Source organism: Stomoxys calcitrans, chromosome 3 (assembly GCF_963082655.1).
Source record: "Stomoxys calcitrans chromosome 3, idStoCalc2.1, whole genome shotgun sequence".
NCBI lineage: Eukaryota > Metazoa > Arthropoda > Insecta > Diptera > Muscidae > Stomoxys > Stomoxys calcitrans.
In genome coordinates, this window is record NC_081554.1 from 5,948,612 (window position 1) to 5,968,960 (window position 20,349).

The 20,349-nt window shown below is 36.0% G+C and overlaps 1 protein-coding gene across 3 annotated transcripts in view; it reads left to right on the forward strand.

Moving 5' to 3' along the window:
* Positions 1-19,472, forward strand: part of LOC106080824 (uncharacterized) — a 31,609-nt gene extending 12,137 nt beyond the window's left edge. The window contains exons 1-4 of one of the 3 annotated variants that reach the window (XM_013242403.2): positions 9,706-9,875; positions 10,083-10,308; positions 18,359-18,980; positions 19,055-19,472. In XM_013242403.2, the coding sequence (XP_013097857.2) occupies position 9,875; positions 10,083-10,308; positions 18,359-18,980; positions 19,055-19,189 (984 nt within the window). In that variant the 5' untranslated portion in view covers positions 9,706-9,874 and the 3' untranslated portion in view covers positions 19,190-19,472. Of the gene's footprint in view, positions 1-9,705; positions 9,876-10,082; positions 10,309-18,358; positions 18,981-19,054 lie in introns of those variants that run through there. The other 2 variants (XM_059364970.1, XM_013242402.2) reach the window with 2 other exon arrangements.
* The last annotated feature ends 877 nt before the right edge of the window (positions 19,473-20,349 follow it).

Genomic DNA, 20,349 nt, shown 5'->3' on the forward strand with positions numbered 1-20,349 from the left:
TTTGTTGTCGATTTTTTTTTAAATTATTGAGGAAGGCCAAACATGCTTATCGCCCATAAGGATTTCTGCAGAATTTCTAATTTCACTCTCTGGACTCATGATTGTTTGCTTAAATCAATTCTGATGAATGCTTCATCTCGCCATGAGTTCACTGCATGATGAAAAAGTAAGCAAAAGAAATTTTTGAAATTTCACTGATTATGTTGATGACGTTGTTTGTTGGTTGTCCTAATGATAATACCTAAAACGTAGACCCCGTTTGAGACTTTTTCTTGTTTTGTGAAATTGGGATCAACAAATAATTCATTATTGTTCTTCTCTTTTTTTTCTTATCGCCTAGACTAAATTTTGAATTCATCGAATGGTCAAACGTGTGTTTGACTAATCAAAATTCTGTAGTAAATTGTGCAAATAAAAAAATTATTGTCGCTAAAAACCATGTCGCAGCATATTTGTGCTAAAATCATATTTGGCAACCATAAGCATAATGATTGAAAAATTCAAACCTATCCTTGACACAAAAATTGTTCCATTGTGAATATATGGATTATTATGTTCTTTAAAGTAGATCAATAACAAAAACTATTTTTTATTCTTATTGACTTGTTTATTTGGCAGTCATATAAGTGAATGTAAAAATTCTTTCTAAGTTGTCTTTAGAAAATCCATATTTTTCTACGCAAACCTTTTGATACAATTAGGCCCTTGTTTCAGATAAAAATTATCTGATACAATAAAACTGATTCTTTAGAAGAATACGAATGACAAGAGAAAACAGTTGAAACTTTAATGGGACTTTTAAAATAACCATGTGAAAGCGCTTAAAGCTCAATGACTCAATGGCTTGAATTTGGATGTTCACCACCATGGATATACACATACATAACTAATCCTATAAACAAAAACAACCTGGCTTGCCAATATTCAATCGTGGACGGGAATTGAGATGCGGGCAGACTTCTTGTGTTGGTCGTCAAAAATTCAAAAAAATATAGATATAATGGGAGGTTGTATATATCAAATGCAATTTTACATATGAACATTCTATTAAAGAATAGGGACAAACTTCTCACATATCAAAGAGTGTTATCCGATTCTAGTTTAAGCTCAATGACAAGGGGCCGAGTCCGAACGGCGTGCCGCAGAGAGACATCTTGTTGGGGAGAAGTTTTTACATAGCATAGTACCTACAGAATGTCACCAGCATTAGGAGGGGATAACTAACGCTGAAAATTATTTCTCTAATATTAATAAGTGGTGTTCGAACCAAGTTCTTCTCAATGTCCCCTATCGTCTCCGTTTTACAGCCGAGTCTTTAAGTAAAAACAACCATCAATATCTTATATATAAAATTCAATTTGTGTTTGTTTGTTTGTTCCGTATAGACTCAAAAACGGCTGAACCGATTTCCTTGAAATTTTCACAGATTGTGTAGGTTGGTCTGGAAGGACACATACATAGGTTATATAATTTTTTGATATCGGGAAAAGTACTACCAAAACTAAAAGTGCACCGATCGGGACAATATGGGATTCAAATGAAAGGTATTCAAGAGTAGAGTACGAATTTCATAATTAAAGTTGGGTCCAGGTACTGGGGGCCGCCCCAGCCCCAAAACCACTTAAAATAGGTTTATTTGACGATCATGACAATATGGGTCTCAAATGAAAGGTATTCAAGAGTAGATTACGAATATGGTCAGGAAGTAGGAATAGGCTTTATAATTTATTGATAACGGAAGGGGCGGACCCTCCACCATTACCCCAAAAACACCACCCAAAATCAAAAGTGGACCGATAAGGACAATATGGGCATCAAATTAAAAGTATGCGGGATTAGATAACGAATCTAGCATACAAATACATGTCGAAATATAGGGGGTCACCCCACCCTCACGAAAACGCCCAAAAAGGGCACATTAGCCCATCACGGATATGTGGTCTGGAAGAAAACATAGGCTATATAATTTTTTGGTATCGAAAGGGGGACGGACCCTCCCCCTTATGCAAAAAACACAACACAATATAGGTATGAAATGAAATATGGTATTAAAATTTGAGTCTAAGTATCCATAGGGCCGCCCCAACCCCAAAACTGCCCTAAATAGACATATTAGACGTTCATTTCAATATGGGGCTCAAATGAGAGGTATTCGGGAGTAGATTTCGAATCTGGCATACAAAATCAGATGGATGTATAGAGGGTCACGCCACCCCAAAAAAACGCCATTAGACCCATTATGACTATATGATACTTGGCTGAATCGATTTTCTTAAAATTTTCATAGATTGTGTACGTTTGTCTGGAAGGAAACATAGGCTATATAATTTTAAAGATATCGGGTGGAGGCGGACCCGATCCCCCCCCCCCCCCCCCCCCCTTACCCCAAAAAATGCCACACGTGTCCGAAAGTGGTCCGATGGGCACAATAAGGGTACCAAATGAAAGTTATTGGAGACCAAAAAAGGAATAACGTATTAAAATGTGGGTCCAAGTAACCAGCGGTAACTGTATGCTCTCCTAGCAGACCAATTTGTTAGCTATCGTAGCAACTATTATTTGTCAGTTCAGCAGTAATATGTGTTCAACGTTTTAGCAGATTTTGAAGTTACAACAGCAGGTTTTGTTAGTTAGACTAGCAGACCGGAAAGTTTGCTAAAACAACAGCCCTGTGTTGGCTAAAAAACAGAATTGAGTGATTTCCCATTTTAAAGTTTTAACATACTTTTTTGCTATTTCAAATAATAAGTATCATTGAGTGTAGCTCTTGTCAGTATTTTTTTATGAAAAGGGCAATTATTTACTAAAGCGTAAAATGACCGAACATTTGTCAAAATGGACAATAGCCCTAGGCGTAAGGCAAAAAAAAAATATAAGAAATTTTAAGTCTTTGAAAATGAAGGCGCCTAAGTTAAAGAAGAGGTGAAGAGCTCTCGAATGGTATAGCAACCCTACAACGAATGAAGAAACCAAATGATATTGTAGCTTCAAATCCATCCTTGGATTAACAGATAACAAAAACTTAAGAGCTTTAATGAACAAAACAAACAACATAAAATATGCATACAGAGCGAATCAAACAAACAACAAAATATTCTCCAACATCAAAACTCCAATCGACAAACAACAACAAAGCAATGTTGTTTACGAAATAGAATGGGAATAGAAGGGGAACTGACGAACAAAGCTGTGACTTGGTATATGTAGCAAGAACAAAACGAATGCTGCAAACAAGAATGGGAGAACACAGAGCTGGCATTGAAAAAGGAACACAGAAAACAGCTTTGGTGCAACATATTTCGAAAAGTGGGCAAAGGGCAGACTTAGCAAATATTATTAGAAAATATTAGATAAAGAAAACAAAGACAGAAAGAGATACACTTTAGAAAGCTTAAGAATCCAACAAAAAATAGATAGGACGATAAACTTGAAAGAGGACACAAACAATATTTGTATAAGTTACCGTGTTGCAATATAAAGATCTGAGGCCACCGTAGCTCAGAGGTTATCATGTCCGCATATGACACTGAACGCCTGGGTTCGATTCCTGGCGAGACCATTAGAGGGGCAAATGTGCTTTTGACGAAAAATTCATGTGAATATATCCTAATTTATTGTAAGTTAATTTTATTTGCATGAAGATTTGAAATTAATGTAATGTTTTAATTAAATAGACTTATCCCTTGAAGATGTCAACAAACATTGACGAAACGTTGGGACAAATGAAATAAAAAGGAATTTTTATTTACGGAACTTAGGTCTTAAGAGCTTAAGATAAAATTTAATAAAATCGAATTGGACCAAGAAAATCTGAATACAACAAATCATCGGAAAGCCTGCCGAGAATTTAAACTCAAAGAAACTTGTTTGTTAAAACAAAAAATATGTTTGATATAATCTTATACCAGGGTTATACCTTTTTGGGGACTCAATAAGTGAACTCAGGGCAGTAATTCATATTATACAAAATACCAAAAACAAATTTTCTAAAACAGCAGTTTTTGTCTGCTGAAAATAAGAAAGCAGACTAGACAGCTGTTTTAGCAAAAACATAAGTCATATGTATTAGCGAACATTACGGCCTGCAATTTTAACTTACATCCGTTTTAACTACAAAATCTTAAAAAAAACATTGGAGAGATATTACTGCATGACAAATAACAACTGCTATGATAGCTAACAAATTGGTCTGCTATAAGAGCATACATTCGAAGTTGTTGTTGAATGTTGTTTTTACTTAAAGACTCGACTTTTATATATGTATGTATTTAATACTTTTTCCACCTAAAAGTAAATAATATTGTCAACATTGCATTTATTTATCTTATAATCTTTGTGTGAAAAACACATAAAATAAGGCAATATGTAGGTCAATGCCTTCATTGATGACCCTTACATACAATAAATAAACAAAAACATTATTCAAGTTATATTAGGCAGCGGACCTCTGTTTTAAATGCTTTCCCCTCCGATCAGTCTCCCAAGTTTTTTCAGTTTTGCAAGAAAGTATTTTAATAAACGAAACATTTGCAGGCATATTTCACATACCAAATGGAACAGGCATTTTTTTTGGCAATTTAAGTTCTTAACAAACAATCTTAAAGCATTTCGTATATATTTTTTCGTGGCACTAAGGCAGGTGATTTCACCACAGATCGCGATAAGCAACAATACGAGAAAATATTACAAACTGATACAATACATCAACTCGATGTTGTGATGCTATGGTCGGTGGCCGCCGCCATCGCAGTGACTGTGGTCATGCCCTGGATGCGTGAAAAATGGATTTCGATTTGAAACGTTTCCTACTTCCACTTTTGTTTTAAAGCCCACCCAGCCTCACTGGCTACCTCATTTGACATTTTCAGTGTTCTTTGTTCCGGGGATAACAATGGAATGTGCGTACATTGTGCAAATACACAGAGAGGAGACTTGCCCGCTTGTAAATATGCATAACGAACAACGATGGGAGCAGGGACGGGGGTCCATGGGAGGCTCCCAGCGGCAGTGATGGCGGTGACCAGGAATAATAAGTAGACTTATATAAAAGATTAAAACATTTACAGCTGATCGCCACAAACGCTGGAGATTGTCTAGAATATAGTCGGTTGTTTTAAGAAGATCCGATACGTGTGTTTTTTTCAATTCCCAATAGTTATTGCAGAGAGTAATTAAAACATTGGCAATAACCCAATATAACCAATAACGTCGGATAGTTTTATACACTTGTCTTTCATCTGTAGTAAGTGAGTTGCTACAATTACTCCTTCAGAAAATTGGTACGTAGTATACAATTGGTTTTTTTTCTGCTTGTTTATTTTCCCCATTGTCCCCATATTAAATACGCATGTGATTTTCAAGATGTTAACAACTCTATTGGTGTTTTCGAATGTTGTTGTTATTTTTATTTGCGTATTTTGAAATGGACACGAGTGCGTATCAAAATTGAAAACATGAGCAATAAAAAAATGGAACTGTTGTTGTTTTTTTTTTTATCTTGTAAACAAACAACGGAATGCCATCTTCGTCTCCATCATAATATCAGGGTTAGTAAAACAACTTTCTAAGTTACATAACGGTTATACTCAAAATCTATATTAAAATCGTTTGAATTCTGTTAAAATTCTTTATAGTGACTAAGAATTTTAAAATTAAGACCAAAGTGATTACAAGTAATAATGTGAAAATAAAAAAAATATGTATTCAAACCTGCTATTGTGTCATAAAATTGTAATAAAAAATAATTTGTAAATTAATTTTAGGACGAAAGAAACAGAGCATATCTGTGTGATCATAATTTAAAAATAAAAGAGCAAAGGACCTTTAGCCCTGCTAAACTATATACCACAAGTGAATTATATACAGTCGAAACCGTTTAATTGAACAACTTTTAATTGAGAAAATCGGTTAATTAATAAAAATCACTTGAACTAAATGACTTTAAGGACTTTTTAACACATTACACTCCGCTTAACTGAAAAACCGTTTAAATAAAAAATCACTTAATTGAAATACAAATTTATGCCTAAAAGAACACAATTCAAAGATATTTAATCCGCTTAATTGAAAACATTTATTATAAAATTTTTTCGTCTTCACAGCACATGTTCCCCATAATTTTTATTATTCCAGATCTTTCAATTAGTAAGGCTTTAACTTACTGAAGTTCTGCTAGTGGGAAACATTTTTAATTCTACAAACTTCGATTAAATGAAACTTATTTCAATTATCCGCACGTCGCATAATTGAAAACATCGAATAATTGAAGCAAATTTCTTGTACTCTTCCGTTTTCAACTAAGAGGATTCGACTGTACATGCATCTAGCGACCGACTTTTTGCAAAACTTCCCAGTGCAAAAATGTAGCCTACTCTGAATGAAAAAAGAAGATATTGTGAATGAAAATAAAGGTGATTTAGGTAGCCGATTTTCAACCGGTTTTCTGCGTTCGCATTTGATAAGTTCTTTGCAAGACTTTTTCAAATGAAGAGACCGGTTAACATAAGAGCTGTAGAAAGAAATGAACCGTATTTGTGATGGCTATAAAAATATTGGTTTAAATGAAAGCTGTATCAGCAAAACACTGTTAGTAAAATATCAGCCAAATCGGATACAAATATATGGCAGCTAAATTTTTCTCATTTACTATCTCAAACGACCTACACCAGATCGGTTTATATGGCAGCTATATCGGGTTATGTACCGATTTGTGCCATACTTAGCACAGTTGTTGGAAGTCATAACAAAACACCCATGCGAAATTTCAGTCAAATCGGATGAGAATTTCGCCCTCTAGTGGCTCAAGAAGTCACGATCCAAGATCGGTTTATATGACAGCTATACCAAATTATGAACTGATTTGAATCATACTAAACACAGTTGTTGGAAGTGATACCAAAACACTACGTATAAAATTTTAGTCAAATCGGACGAGAATTACGCCCTCTAGAGGCTCAAGAAGTCAATACCCAAGATCGGTTTATATGGCAGCTATATCAAATATAAAGCTATATAAATTGTAATATAATCAATCATACAATTGAAAGATTTTTTTTTAATAAAAATATTAAGAAAATTAATATAATACTGCGTCACCATAAATACCGTAAATAACAAATATGCGAAATATCATCAAATTGGACATTGGATCGATGGGTTGATTTTAATGGGTTACATTATTTTTATTTTAAATAAATTTATTTGAACAGTGGCTAACTACTGCCATGGGTAGTTGCAATAGATGAAAGACCCACATGCAATCTACATCAATATGGACCATAACATCGTGGCGTAGAATTTAGCATGTCCGCCTATAACGCCGAACGGCTGGGCTCAAAACCCGGCGTGACCATCAGAAAAATTTCAGGGGTGGTTTTCCTGCCATGTAAAAAGTTCTCTACCATGTGGTATTGCTATACGACACGCCGTTCGGACTCGGCATAAAAAAGGATGTCCCTTATCATTGAGATTGAGATTCAATCGGAATGCACTCATTGATATGAGAGAAGTATCCCCTGTTCCTTAATGGAATGTCCTTGGGAAATTTAGCGTTTAGAACACGATAAGCTGTATACCTGCCTGAAACCTCGTTTGGTCTTTAATGATTCGGAGAGGTTCTTTCATTTTTTTACGAAGGAAGGTGTATCAGTAAGCGTCATTCTGCAGATTCTAATTCAATTTTGTAGGGATACCAAACTCAGACATGGCTTGAAATACCTTTGAACGTTTAGGGTTGTCAAAGCCGGCTTTGTAGTCGACGATTAGATGGTATATGCCAACCTGTCCTTCTCGAGAGACTCGTACCACTATGGTAGGCACATACTGCTTTGTCTCTCGTGCATCAATTATATTTGTAAAGAGGATAAACCCCAAAGTATGCCCATTTTTGCTATACATCGGTTTGTGGATTTTCTTCAGAAAAATATATATTTCCTCCCTTAATTTCTGATTTTTTTCCGAACTCTGTTGTTACTTGTTTATTTTAAAAAAACTAACAACGAGTGTTGATTATTTTCTTTGTCTTCTCTGTGCTTGGGGTAAGTGATTGGCTTCCCCATGACGGCGTATAAATGAGTTTACGAGTTTATTAAATTAATAAAAATCAACGTGTTGTGAATTATTAAATGAGCCTTTTTGGCGATGGTCGACAAATATCGCTCATATCATCCGCCACAGACATACTGCGAAACATTAACTAATTTACATATAAAAAATGCCACACATTTTATATAAGCATACATATTAAATAAATTCTGATTCTTAATTTGCTGACATTACACCCTCACTCGCATAGAGCGCCGACCACTGGATGTGACCAAGAGCAGCTACGCCGTCAAATGTGTTTCCCTTTCCATATATAACCTTGAGCTTGAAATCGAACAAATTAGAAATAAAATCAAATTTAAACAGAGGTATTCAGTGCAATTTTTGTTTTTTGGAAAATAAGCATCCAGTGCACGTTACCCCTCTTTAAAGAGCAAACATACAAGGGATATATCATCCACACAACACAATTCGTTGTTATTATGATGAAAGACGTCATTCTCTTGTTATTCTAATCGGATTTATGTGATTTAAAAAGCATTAATTTTTTGTAATTACAATATAGAAATGATTACGTATTTTCTTATATACATTAAGTCTAGACGACTTTCAAATGCCCTAATTTATTTAGTGTTTATAAATTGTTATCAGTGAGTCAGTTAAATCGGGATACCGATCTATATGGCAGCTGTATCGGAATATAATACGATCGATAAAATTTAATTTATAGATAAAAATTTGGTGAAATTTTTTTTTTTTAAACAAAATTTCTCTGAAACATTTTTTTGAAATTTTCTATAAAAATAAAATTTTCCCAGAATAAAATTTCCATAAAAACTTTCTCTTAAGACAAAATTTCCATAACATTTTTATAAAGACAAAATTTCAATGAAATTTTAACTGAGGCAAAATTGCCGTAAAAATTTCAAAATTTTTAAAAATGCAAATTTTACCCATTATGATTACACTAACTTCTCACAAATTATTGAGTGCAATCCGATTCCAATTTTAAGCTCAATGATAAAGGGCCTCCTTTTTTATAGCCTAGTCCGAATGGCGTGCCGCAGTGCGACACCTCTTTGAAGAGAAGTTTTACATGGAATAGTACCTCACAAATGTTGCCAGCATTAGGAGAGGAAAACCACCGTTGAAAATTTTTTCTGTTGGTCTCGCCAGGATTCGAACCCACGTTTCGAACCCAGGATTCGAACACGCGTTCAGCATCATAGGCGCACAAGCTAACCTCTGCTCTATGGTGTCCGGAAAAAATTTCTCTAAAGACAAAATGTTCATGAAATTTTCTTTAAAGCCAAAAATCTCCAACACAGTTAAAGGCAAACGGAAATGCCCAGATCGTCTTTGAATTCCCTACCACCAGATGTTTGTAGGCAACATATTGTAATAGCATGATGTAGCGTATTCCCAAATTGTCTACGTTTTTAGTTTTGTTTTTCCCCTTAAGTATTATTTTCCCAAAAATTTGCTGTTGTATTAGTTCCCGTGTGGAATATAAATGCTGTTGTCCATGCCTTATGGCAAAATCTGAGCGCGTGTATTTGTATTGTTTGGCTGTTATCTTCTCTCTGTTATCAGCAGCGGCTAGCGGACCGACTACCTTAGCCCTCCAAAGAGATTTGCTCGTTTTTGCTATTATAGCAATTATAATGAGTGTCTAATTCGCATCGAATAGTTGTGTCGAGTGGTAGCCAGTCTTTCCATCTGACGACCCGTAAACTGTCACTGTCATTGTGTATGAAACTAACGACCGGGCAAAGAAACTAACAATTGTCCATCCATTAGAACAGTCAGCATTTCAGTTTTATAAGCAACAAGTAAAACACGTACAGAGTTTAGTCGCTCGCTTCTATATCTTCGCTTAAGACGTCTGACATAAAAAAAATAAATACAAACTAAAAAAACACACAAAAACAACAAATAATATTTTTTAGCAATAAATACTCAACAAGGACTAATTGTGAATTGTTATTTTTTTCTCTATTTCCGCCAACGGTTTATTGTGCTTGAATTTGTGCGATTAGTGAATAAACGTGTGGTATCCTCGTTACTACTACTGCCGTTGTGGTCAAATTTGGTTTTAGGCCAACAATACAACTCAACTCAACTGCAACAGCAGCCAAATCAGCCAGGACTTGTTGCTTTGCCCTCATCACTAAACAGTGTTGTTAGAAATCTAGCAAACATGCCTGAGAAACGTGTGGCCCCCACCATCGATAATGCTGAGGATTTTGATTTGAAATTACCTGGGTAAGTGTTTTCGTAGGTCTATCACGCACTCATTGAATGTGCTCCATTGCTATGCAGTATTTCATTTTTGTTGTTGCTATTATTAAATTATTGTTAAAGTGAATCATGTCATTCTATCAAGTTGTTCATTGGGTTACATCGAGTGCATTTGTGAACTTGACTGTGATTAGTTCCCGTAACACTACTCATTGCTGCTCAGCTGATAAGCCCAACGCCAACCACGTAGTAGACTATATGGAATAGTCGTAAAGAAAGGGTGCCAGGGGAAAAGCTATTACAAAATACTTGGTTGATTTACTACAGAAAAGAATTAAATGCTGTTTTCTTTTATCTGCGAGACAACCGCATTGTTGCATGTGCAAGCAATCGCTTTGGCACGTGTTTATGGGATGTTTACCAATGAACAACATTTTGTATTAAAGTAATTCAAAATTTTCCTATGCCCACTATTGGACAGAAAACGTTTAAATACTGCTCAGACATTCTGGAGACATTCATTATAATTATAATCATTTATTGTTTAAAAGCATAATTCTTAATGATGATTTTATGGTTATTCATTCATCGCAAGTTTGCAATTTTGTTTTTAATTGGATATCTATTGAAATATAGTGGATTTTAAACGAGAAGATAAATGTTGATGGAAAGGCAATTATAATAAAATTGGTCTTTGGAAACAAATAAATTGAATATTTCTTTGCAATTTTATTTTCAAAATCCGGTGAAAATGAAAATACCTTATGCCCCATAGCAGCTATATCGAAATATGTTCCGATTTGGACCAAATACTAATAGTCATGTCATCATGTCATGTGAAGTCATTGTTCAACTGTATATAACAAAATATTCATATTTTTAGTAGCTATATCTAAAAATAAACCGATCAGAACCATATACGGCACGGATGGCGAAAAGCCTAACATAAGTCACTGTGCCAAATTTCATTGAAATCGGATCATAAATGCGTCTTTTATGGGGCCAAGACTTTAAATCGAGATATCAGTCTATATGACAGCTACAATATATCCAAATCTGGCCCGATCTGGGTCAAATTGACGAAGGAAGTCAAAGGGCCTGACACAACTCACTGTTCCGAATTTCGGCGAAATCGGACAAAAAATGCGTCTTTTATGGCTCCAAAACCTTAAATCAAGGGATCGGTCTATATGGCAGCTATATCCAAATCTGGCCCAAATTGTAGAATAATGTCGAAGGGCCTAACACAACTCACTGTCCCAAATTTCAGCAAAATCAGATAATAAATGTGGCTTTTGTGGGCCTAAGACCCTAAATCGGCGGATCGGTCTATATGGGGACTAAATCAAGATATAGTCCGATATAGCCCATCTTCGAACTTAACCTGCTTATGGACGAACAAGAATCTGTGCAAAGTTTCAGCTCAATATCTCTATTTTTAAAGACTGTAGCGTTGTTGTCGTTTTTGTTGTAGCTGTAACGACTTTAGCGTGATTTCAACAGACAGGCGGACAGACGGACGGACATGGCTAGATCGTCTTAGACTTTTCCGCTGATCAAGAATATATATACTTTACAGGGTCGGTATGGATATTTCGATGTGTTGCAAACGGAATGACAAAATTAATATACCCCCATCCTTCGGTGGTGGATATAAAAACCATTGTTTTTTAAAGTGAATGAACAGGAGGCACCCCGCAAACAGTGTAGGCTGTAAATATGCTTACATTGAAAACTTACTTTTACCAAACTTTTTGCTTTGCTATTTCAAAATTAAATGAAAAATAATTATACCCTCCACCATAGGATAGGGGTATACTGATTTCGTCATTCTGTTTGTAACACATCGAAATATGCGTCTGAGACCCCATAAAGTATATTTATTCTTGATCGTCATGTCAATTTTAGTCGACCTAGCCATGTCCGTCCGTCCATCCGCCTGTCTGTCGAAAGCACGCTAACATTCGAAGGAGTTAAGCTAGGCGCTTAAAATTTTGCACAAATACTTTTTATTAGTGTAGGTCGGTTGGGAATGTAAATTTGTAAATTTTGCACGTGGCGTTTGGTACCATTTTCAACAACTCTGTTAAGTATGATTCAAATCGGTTCATAATCTGGTATAGCTGTCATATAAACCGATCTTGGATCTTGACTTCTCGAGCCAATAGAGCGCGCAATTCTCATCCGCATGAGGTGTTTTGTTATGAGCATGAGGTGTTTTGTTATGACTTCCAATGACTGTTCTAAGTATGGTGCAAATCGGTACATAACCTGATATAGCTGCCATATAAACCGATCTGGGATCTGGAAATTTTGTACACCTGACCTTCAACATACGTGTTCAATGTGGTCTGAATCTGATCAATAGCTTGATACAGCTCCCATATAAACCGATCTGCAGATTTTGCTTCTTGAACCCCTACAAGGCGGAGCTGAACTGAAATATGACTTCTATAATGTTCAGCATTAATTAATGGTCCGAATCGGACTATAACTTGATATAGCTCCAATAGCATAACAGTTCTTATTCAATATTCTTTGTTTGCCTAAAAAGAGAAACCGCGCATAGAACTCGACAAATTCGATCCATGGTTGAGGGCATATAAGTTTCGGCCCCCCCAAAGTTAGCACGCTCTTGCTTGTTTTATTTCGAAAGAGTATTTGTTATAGCCGCCACCATAGGATGGGGTCTTTCCGTTTATAAAACCTCGAAATATTGATCTGAGGCCAATGCAAATTGCAAAAAATTCAAATTTTGCCCATGAATATTTCACTAAGAAGCTGGGGAAAACTTTTCACATATCAATGAGAGCAGTCCGATTCAAGTTTAAGCTCAATGATAAGGGACCTCCTTTTTATAGCCGAGTCCGAACGGCGTGACGCAGTGCGACATCGCTTTGGAGAGAAGTTTTACATGGCATGGTACCTCACAAAAGTTGCCAGCATTTTTTTTATGATGGTCTCGCAAGGATTCGAACACAGGCGTTCAGCGTCATAGGCTGACATGCTAACCTCTGCTCTACGGTGGCCCCCAACGGTCGATCTGCGGCCCTATAAAGTATATAAATTATTGATCGTCTTGACGTTCTGAATCAATCTACCCATGTCCGTCCGTCCCTCTGTCTGTCCGTCTATGGAAACCATGATAGCGGTCGAACGCGTAAAGCTAGGCCGTCGAAATATCGGTTCAGGTTTTGATATATTTAGTTCTCATATTAAGTAGTTCTCGATTTGACTTTTTAAGCCCGTAAAAACAGCGATTGTTATCCGATTTCCCTGAAATTTTGCACGTAGTGTTTTGTTGCGGCTTCCAACAATCGTACCAAGTAATGTTCAAATTGGTCTATAACCTTATATAGCCCTCATATAAACCGAACTCCCGATTTGGGATCTGGAAGCTACAATTGATGTACGACATTGCTGAAATTTTGCATGTCTAAATCGGTCTATAACCTGATATAGCTTCCATATAAACCGATCTCCCGATTTGACATCCTGATCCCCTGAAAGCCCCAATTGTTATCCGATTTGATTTAAATTTGGAACAAAGTGTTTTATTAAGACATCCAAGTATTGTTCAAATCGGTAATTAACTGATATAGCTCCTACATAAGCCGATCTCCCTACTAGTCTTCTACAAAAATTTAAACCTTGAGGAGTCTAGTTTCAATTTTTGACTTATTTGGTACGTAAGGTAAACATGTGTCCTTCGACTAAGTTTAGACTTTTACAAAAATGGTGGTACATCTCAAAAAACATTTTAAGTACTTCTTGGTTTTATTGGTCAGCAAAATGAATCAAATGCCTCCTTAATTGAGAATTTTGCGCATTACCTGATTTTAGCACAAAGTGCTTGAATAGCCTTCTAACTATTCCGCCATAAATGGAGTAGCAGACATTTTCAGCAAACAGCAGACTTTTTAGCAGTCAGCCTGCTGTTATAAAATTGCAAACAGTTTCCTAAAACAGCAGGACTATTACTGAAATAAATTAGCAACGAAATGTGAGCAGATAGTGTTTGCTATTTCTACCAGGCTTTTTTCAAAGAACATTTCACTAAAATATTCCCTTTCGGGAAAATTATATGGAAAGTCAGGCAAAAGTCAGAAACTATTTTTATAGATTACGGCAGCGTTATTCAGATGGGTAATAATTGTAATCCGATTTGTAATCTGATAAAAGATATAGATTAAGAATAGTTTTATACGCTTATTGCTACTTAGGTGTATAAGTTATGTTTGTAATACAAGTATTTTGGCCTAATTGGCTTAGTATTGCAATGAATGAATAAATAAATAAAAATAATAAAACAATCCATACTAAATTTCGTGCAAATTCGTACAAATGTAAAGTTCATAAGTGTAAATTGGCCGATATGTGTATATGGAATCTAAATAATAATTCGAACCGATTTCCAGCAAATTATGTAGAAATGGTAGTAGGTGTAAAAGAAATAATTGAGTAACTTTTTAAAAAGATCGGCTGATGACTGTGTTTTTCATGGCTCTAGGTATTTAACCTTAATGTCCATAGCAATGAGTACATCTTTATTTTTCTTTAAGATGCTGCAAAAAATTTCCCAAAGTTATTTTATAATACGTTATAAATATGTGTATCATGCTTATGACGAAAGCTGCATTATTCATATGTTCAGCCTTGATAACCTTCTTGGGATGTATGTAGCCTTAATCTTAAGTCCCAGTGACGTGACGTTGATGGCTCATCAATTTAATTAGAATATTTTCAAGAAATTTTATGATTTCTTTTTATTATGACCAAAATACCTACGTAGAACTTTTATGTGTTATGGAAAAGCCAATATACTCATATACAACAGCAAAAAATGAAATCTTTGTAAATGCTGCTCTAACGTCATTTCAAAATTAATAATTTTTGTTTTGTTTTTATACCCTCCATATCGAAATATTGATCTGAGACCCAACAAATAAGTAGAACTAGCCGAACCGGGCTCGCTCCGCTGCGCCTTCTTTAACTCTCTAATATTTTTTTAAGGGTGGAAAAGTGTCCCCACTGCCCTGAATGCGGATATCGAATTTGTGGCATTATAGCCTATGACGCTGAACACGTTCGAATCCTGGCGAGAACATCGGACAAGGCGGTGTTTATCCCCTCTTAATGTTGGCGACATTTGCGAGATACAATGCAATGCATGGTTATTAAGAAAATTTTCGCCAAAGAGGTGTCGCACTGCGCGATGCCGGTCAAACTCGGCTATAAAAAAGTCCTTATTATTGAGTTTAAACTTGAATCGGAAAGCACTCATTGATGTGTGAGAATTTGCCCCTTCTCGGTTCCTGGTGGTAATGTTCTTCCTTAGGGTAATGTTCTCATTAGGGGAGGGATAGCACCTCAGATAATTCGACTCAAATATGGATATTAAATTCGAGCTGCACTTCCAAATCCCTTTAATTTGAGCCCTAAATTGCCATGGCCGGTAAATATGAAACGTTTGGATGGTGTTTTGGGGCTGGGGCGGCCACCGGCTCTTTGCACTGAAAATAGATATAAAATTCGTTCTTTATTCCCAACGTAAATGAATTTCAGTTTAGGAGGTGATTTAGGGCGTACCCCAAAACACTTGGCTCCAAAACTGGATATCAAATTCGTTTTCCACTCTCAAATACCTTTCATTTGAGTCCCATATTGTCATAATGGGTCAAATAACCCATTTGACGTATCTTTAGGAGGAAAAGCGCCACCTAGACTTGAACGCAAATTTTAATGTCATATTCGAAATCTACTCCTTAATACCTTTCATTTGAGTCCCATATAGCCATGGTCGGCTAATATGCCCATTTGGAGGTATTTGGCGACCTCCCATTACTTGGGTCTAATGTTTTATACCATACTTGTAATCTACTTTTCATTTGTGTCCCATATTGACATGAACTTCGAATATATCTCTTTATAGGAGTTTCGGGGTTGGCGGAGCCCGCTGGGTACTTGGAACCAAATTTTAATACCATATACGTCTCCAATACCTTTCATTTGATGCCCTTATTATGCCAATCGGACCACTTTCGGATATGGGTGGCGTTTTTTGGTGTAAGGGGGAGCGTCCGCCTCCACCCGATATCTAAAAATTTTATAGCCTATGTTTCTGTACACAATCTATGAAAATTTTAAGAAAATCGGTTCAGCCAAGTATCATATAGTCATAATGGGTCTAATGGCGTTTTTGAGGGGTGGCGTGATTACCTATACATCGATTTGATTTTGTATGCCAGATTCGAAATCTACTCCGTAATACCTTTCATTTGAGCCCCATATTGAAATGAACGTCCAATAAGTCTGTTTGGGGGAGTTGTAGGGTTGCGACGGCCCGATGGCCCGACTCAAATTTTAATACCATATTCGTATTCTACTTTTTTTTCCCGATCGGTCCACTTTTGATTTGATTCCGTTACCAATAGATTATAAAGCATATTCCTACTTCCTGACCATATTTGTAATCTTCTCCCGAATACCTTTCATTTAAGTCCCATATTCTCATGATCGTCAAATAAACCTATTTTAAGGGGTTTTGGAGCTGGGGCGGCCCCCAGGTACATGAACCCAACTTTTATTATGAAATTCGTACTCTACTCTTGAACACCTTTCATTTGAATCCCATATTGTCCCAATCGGTCCACTTTTATTTTTTGGGTAGTACTTTTGGGTAAGGGGGATATAGCTGCCATATTAACCGATCTTTGATCTTGACTTCTAGAGCATCTAGAGGGCGCACTTCTCATCCGATTTGGCTGAAAATTTGCATGAGGTGTTTTGTTATGACTTTCAATATCTGTGCTTAGTATGTCGCAAATCGGTACATAACCTGAAATAGCTGCCATATTAATCGATCAGTGATCTTGACTTCTTGAGCCGAATGGACTGAAATATTACACAATAACTTCTACAATAAATTCATTTATGGTCCGAAGCGGACTATAACTTAGACTATAGCTCCAATAGCATAACAGTTTTTATTCAATATTCTTTGATTGGCTAAAAAGAGATATCGCGCAAAGAACTCGACAAATGCGATCCATGGTGGAGGGTATATACGAGTCGGCGCGGCCGAACCTAGCACGCTTTTGCTTGTGTTTTTTTAATTTGGGTCACAACCTGATTTAATGGTCATTTGTCTCGAATAAGTTTGTACATAACGTACGTCTACGAAGATGAAAGAATAATGAAAAATTTTGTACTAACTTCTGGCAATTAAAATGAACTAATCTAATAAAACAACAATCTTTTAGGAAAGAAATCCTAAATTCCATAAATTTTATGTAGATCTGGGTTTTTATACATATCGTTCCACATACTTATGTATGTATAAAAGTGTATACATACATATGTATTTTTGTTTTAATGGCAAAACAAAATAAAATTTTTTCATACAGTTTTCTAATATTAAAATGGCCTAATTTTGTGGGAGCGAAGACAAAAACTAATAATGACCATAAAAAAGTATCATAAAAATCAAATAAACAAGTCTATTTTAAATCAGCAAAATTTTTTTAAATTTCATACAAATTGTACGTGGAAAATATCCCAGCGATTCAGTGCTCAAGATTTCCAAAGAAATTTAAATGTCACCGAACGTATTTTGAAATTTAGTTTACATGGGCTGATTAACCTATCGAGAACGATTTATAATGTCAAGATGATGAAAATATACTTTATATGTGCGACTACATCGCTGCTTCAAGTTGTAACAAATGAAATTACTGAGTAGTAAGTCATTCATTATAAATTATTTAGTCAAATAAGGTCTTCCACCTTGGCTAATATTTGAGCAAATAAGATAAAATCTATAAACTATAAAATCCAATCATCCTGTGGTGGTGGGTATAAAAAACCATCAACATTATACTCAAAATATCTTTATTCTATTTTAGACTTAAAACTTTTTTAGACTTTTTATTATACCCGCCACCACAAGTATGCGCGGTGGAGGGTAAATAAGATTCGTCCCGTCCGTACTTAGCACGCTCTAACTAGTTTTCTTTAAAAAATCATCTACTACTTATTGACTAACAATTTCCAATGTTCTTACTACTCTTTTCAGATTTTTGAATAAAAACAAAACCCTAGCTATACTTCTCGACTACGATGGCACTCTTGCTCCCATTGCTGATAATCCCAACAAAACCGTTATGCCTATTACCACCGAAGTTGTTTTGAATAAACTGGCCAAGCATCCCAATGTCTTTATGGCCATCATTTCAGGTCGTGGCATCAAGGATGTACAAATCCGTGTCGGCATCTCTGGCATCATGTATGCCGGCAATCATGGCATTGAGATCGAAAGACCTGATGGCAGCCGACACGATTATCAACTACCCATCGAAGTTCAAGAGAATTATACCAAACTTGTTAAGGAACTAAGAGCCAATGTGGAAAAGAACAATGCTTGGGTGGAGGATAAACGTGTTTCGTTGACCTATCACTATCGCGATACTCCACTGGATATTAAAGAATCTCAGAAGCAAGTGGCAGTTAAGATCATCGAATCGCATGGCTTCAGAGCCAATCAGGCCCATGAAGCCATAGAGGCCAAGCCCCCGGTAAATTGGAACAAAGGTGAGGCGGCTTTATTCATACTGAAACAGCAATTTGGCGAAAATTGGGCCGATGATGTCAAGGTGGTGTTTGCTGGTGATGATACTACCGATGAAGATGCCATGAGAGTAAGTACTATTGGCATTAACTATAAGTAAAGCTTTACCCAAATTAAAAAATTATTTTTCTCTTTTATTTTCAGTTACTCCAAGGTGTCGGCAAATCATTTAGAATATCCACAGATCCTCAAATCCAAACATTTGCCGACTTCAGATTATCACGCCAAGATTTAGTCAGCGATCTATTGAAATGGTTATCCAGTGCCTATGGACTTTAAAGTAGTTATGTTATGTAATTAGTTTGTAATTATACCCTTTTATTTGTATGTAGCAAAGATTGTTAGATTTAAGTGTTAACCTATGTTCATTTATAAAAAAATGGAATTGTATTTAATTTCTGATGAAGATGGAATAAGCATCCTTGCATTGTTTTCTAAAAAAAAGTCATTGTATTTTGCTGTACATTAAGAGGATGTCCTCAACATTCTCTTCTATCTGTCACAAAAGAAGTTTTTTAAGAAATATAACAGTACTAGAATTTATATCAAGGACGAGAAATAATTACCGGATTTTATTTAATAAACATATTAAAAAACCAGTAAGGAAAGGCGGAGCCGACAATATAATACCCTACAATATACAAATATATATGTATATGAGAGCTATATCTAAATCTGAACCGACTTTCAAACAGATCGTTTGAAAATTGTTGTTACTACGCCCATATAAGTGCAAACCCGGCCATAAATATACCCATACATCTGTGTCAAATTTTGTGCAGATCGGTTACAAATTGTGTTTATTACAGCCTTATAGGTGCAAATCGGGCGATACATATATATGGGAGCTATATCCAAATCTGAAAAGATTTTGATGAAATCTTGCAAGAATGTTACAATCAGTAACAAAACATGGCAAATTTTGTGCAGATCGGTTGGAAATTGTAGCTACTACCGCCATTTAAGTGAAAATCGGGCGATACATATATATGGGATGCCACAACCATCTTACGCCAGAGTGGCTAGGAAGCACAACAGAGATGAGATGATTATTCAGTCATCAATAGCTGCTGTGCACCCTGTTTCCGAATTTCACCAGATCGTCGATCCCAGGTGAGGCATTTGGTAAACGAACGGGTTATCGAACATGTGTTGAACTCTGAAGGGGGTCCATCCATACGAATTATGAGCTGCGAGTATAGAGGGGACATCTTAACGCTGCACTTTGCGTCAGCGAAATGTATTGATACCGTCAAAAAGCCCGTTGGAAGTATCCACACTCCCTGGGGCGCCAAGCTCGACTTTGTGAGAAAGATGGACATCCCACAGCTCACAAAGGCGACGGTCTTCATCAAGGATGTGGGCGGCGAAAGCGCGACGAAACGCATGATGGAAGTCTTAAACAAGCAAATCCAAGATTTGATCGTGGAGAAATGGGA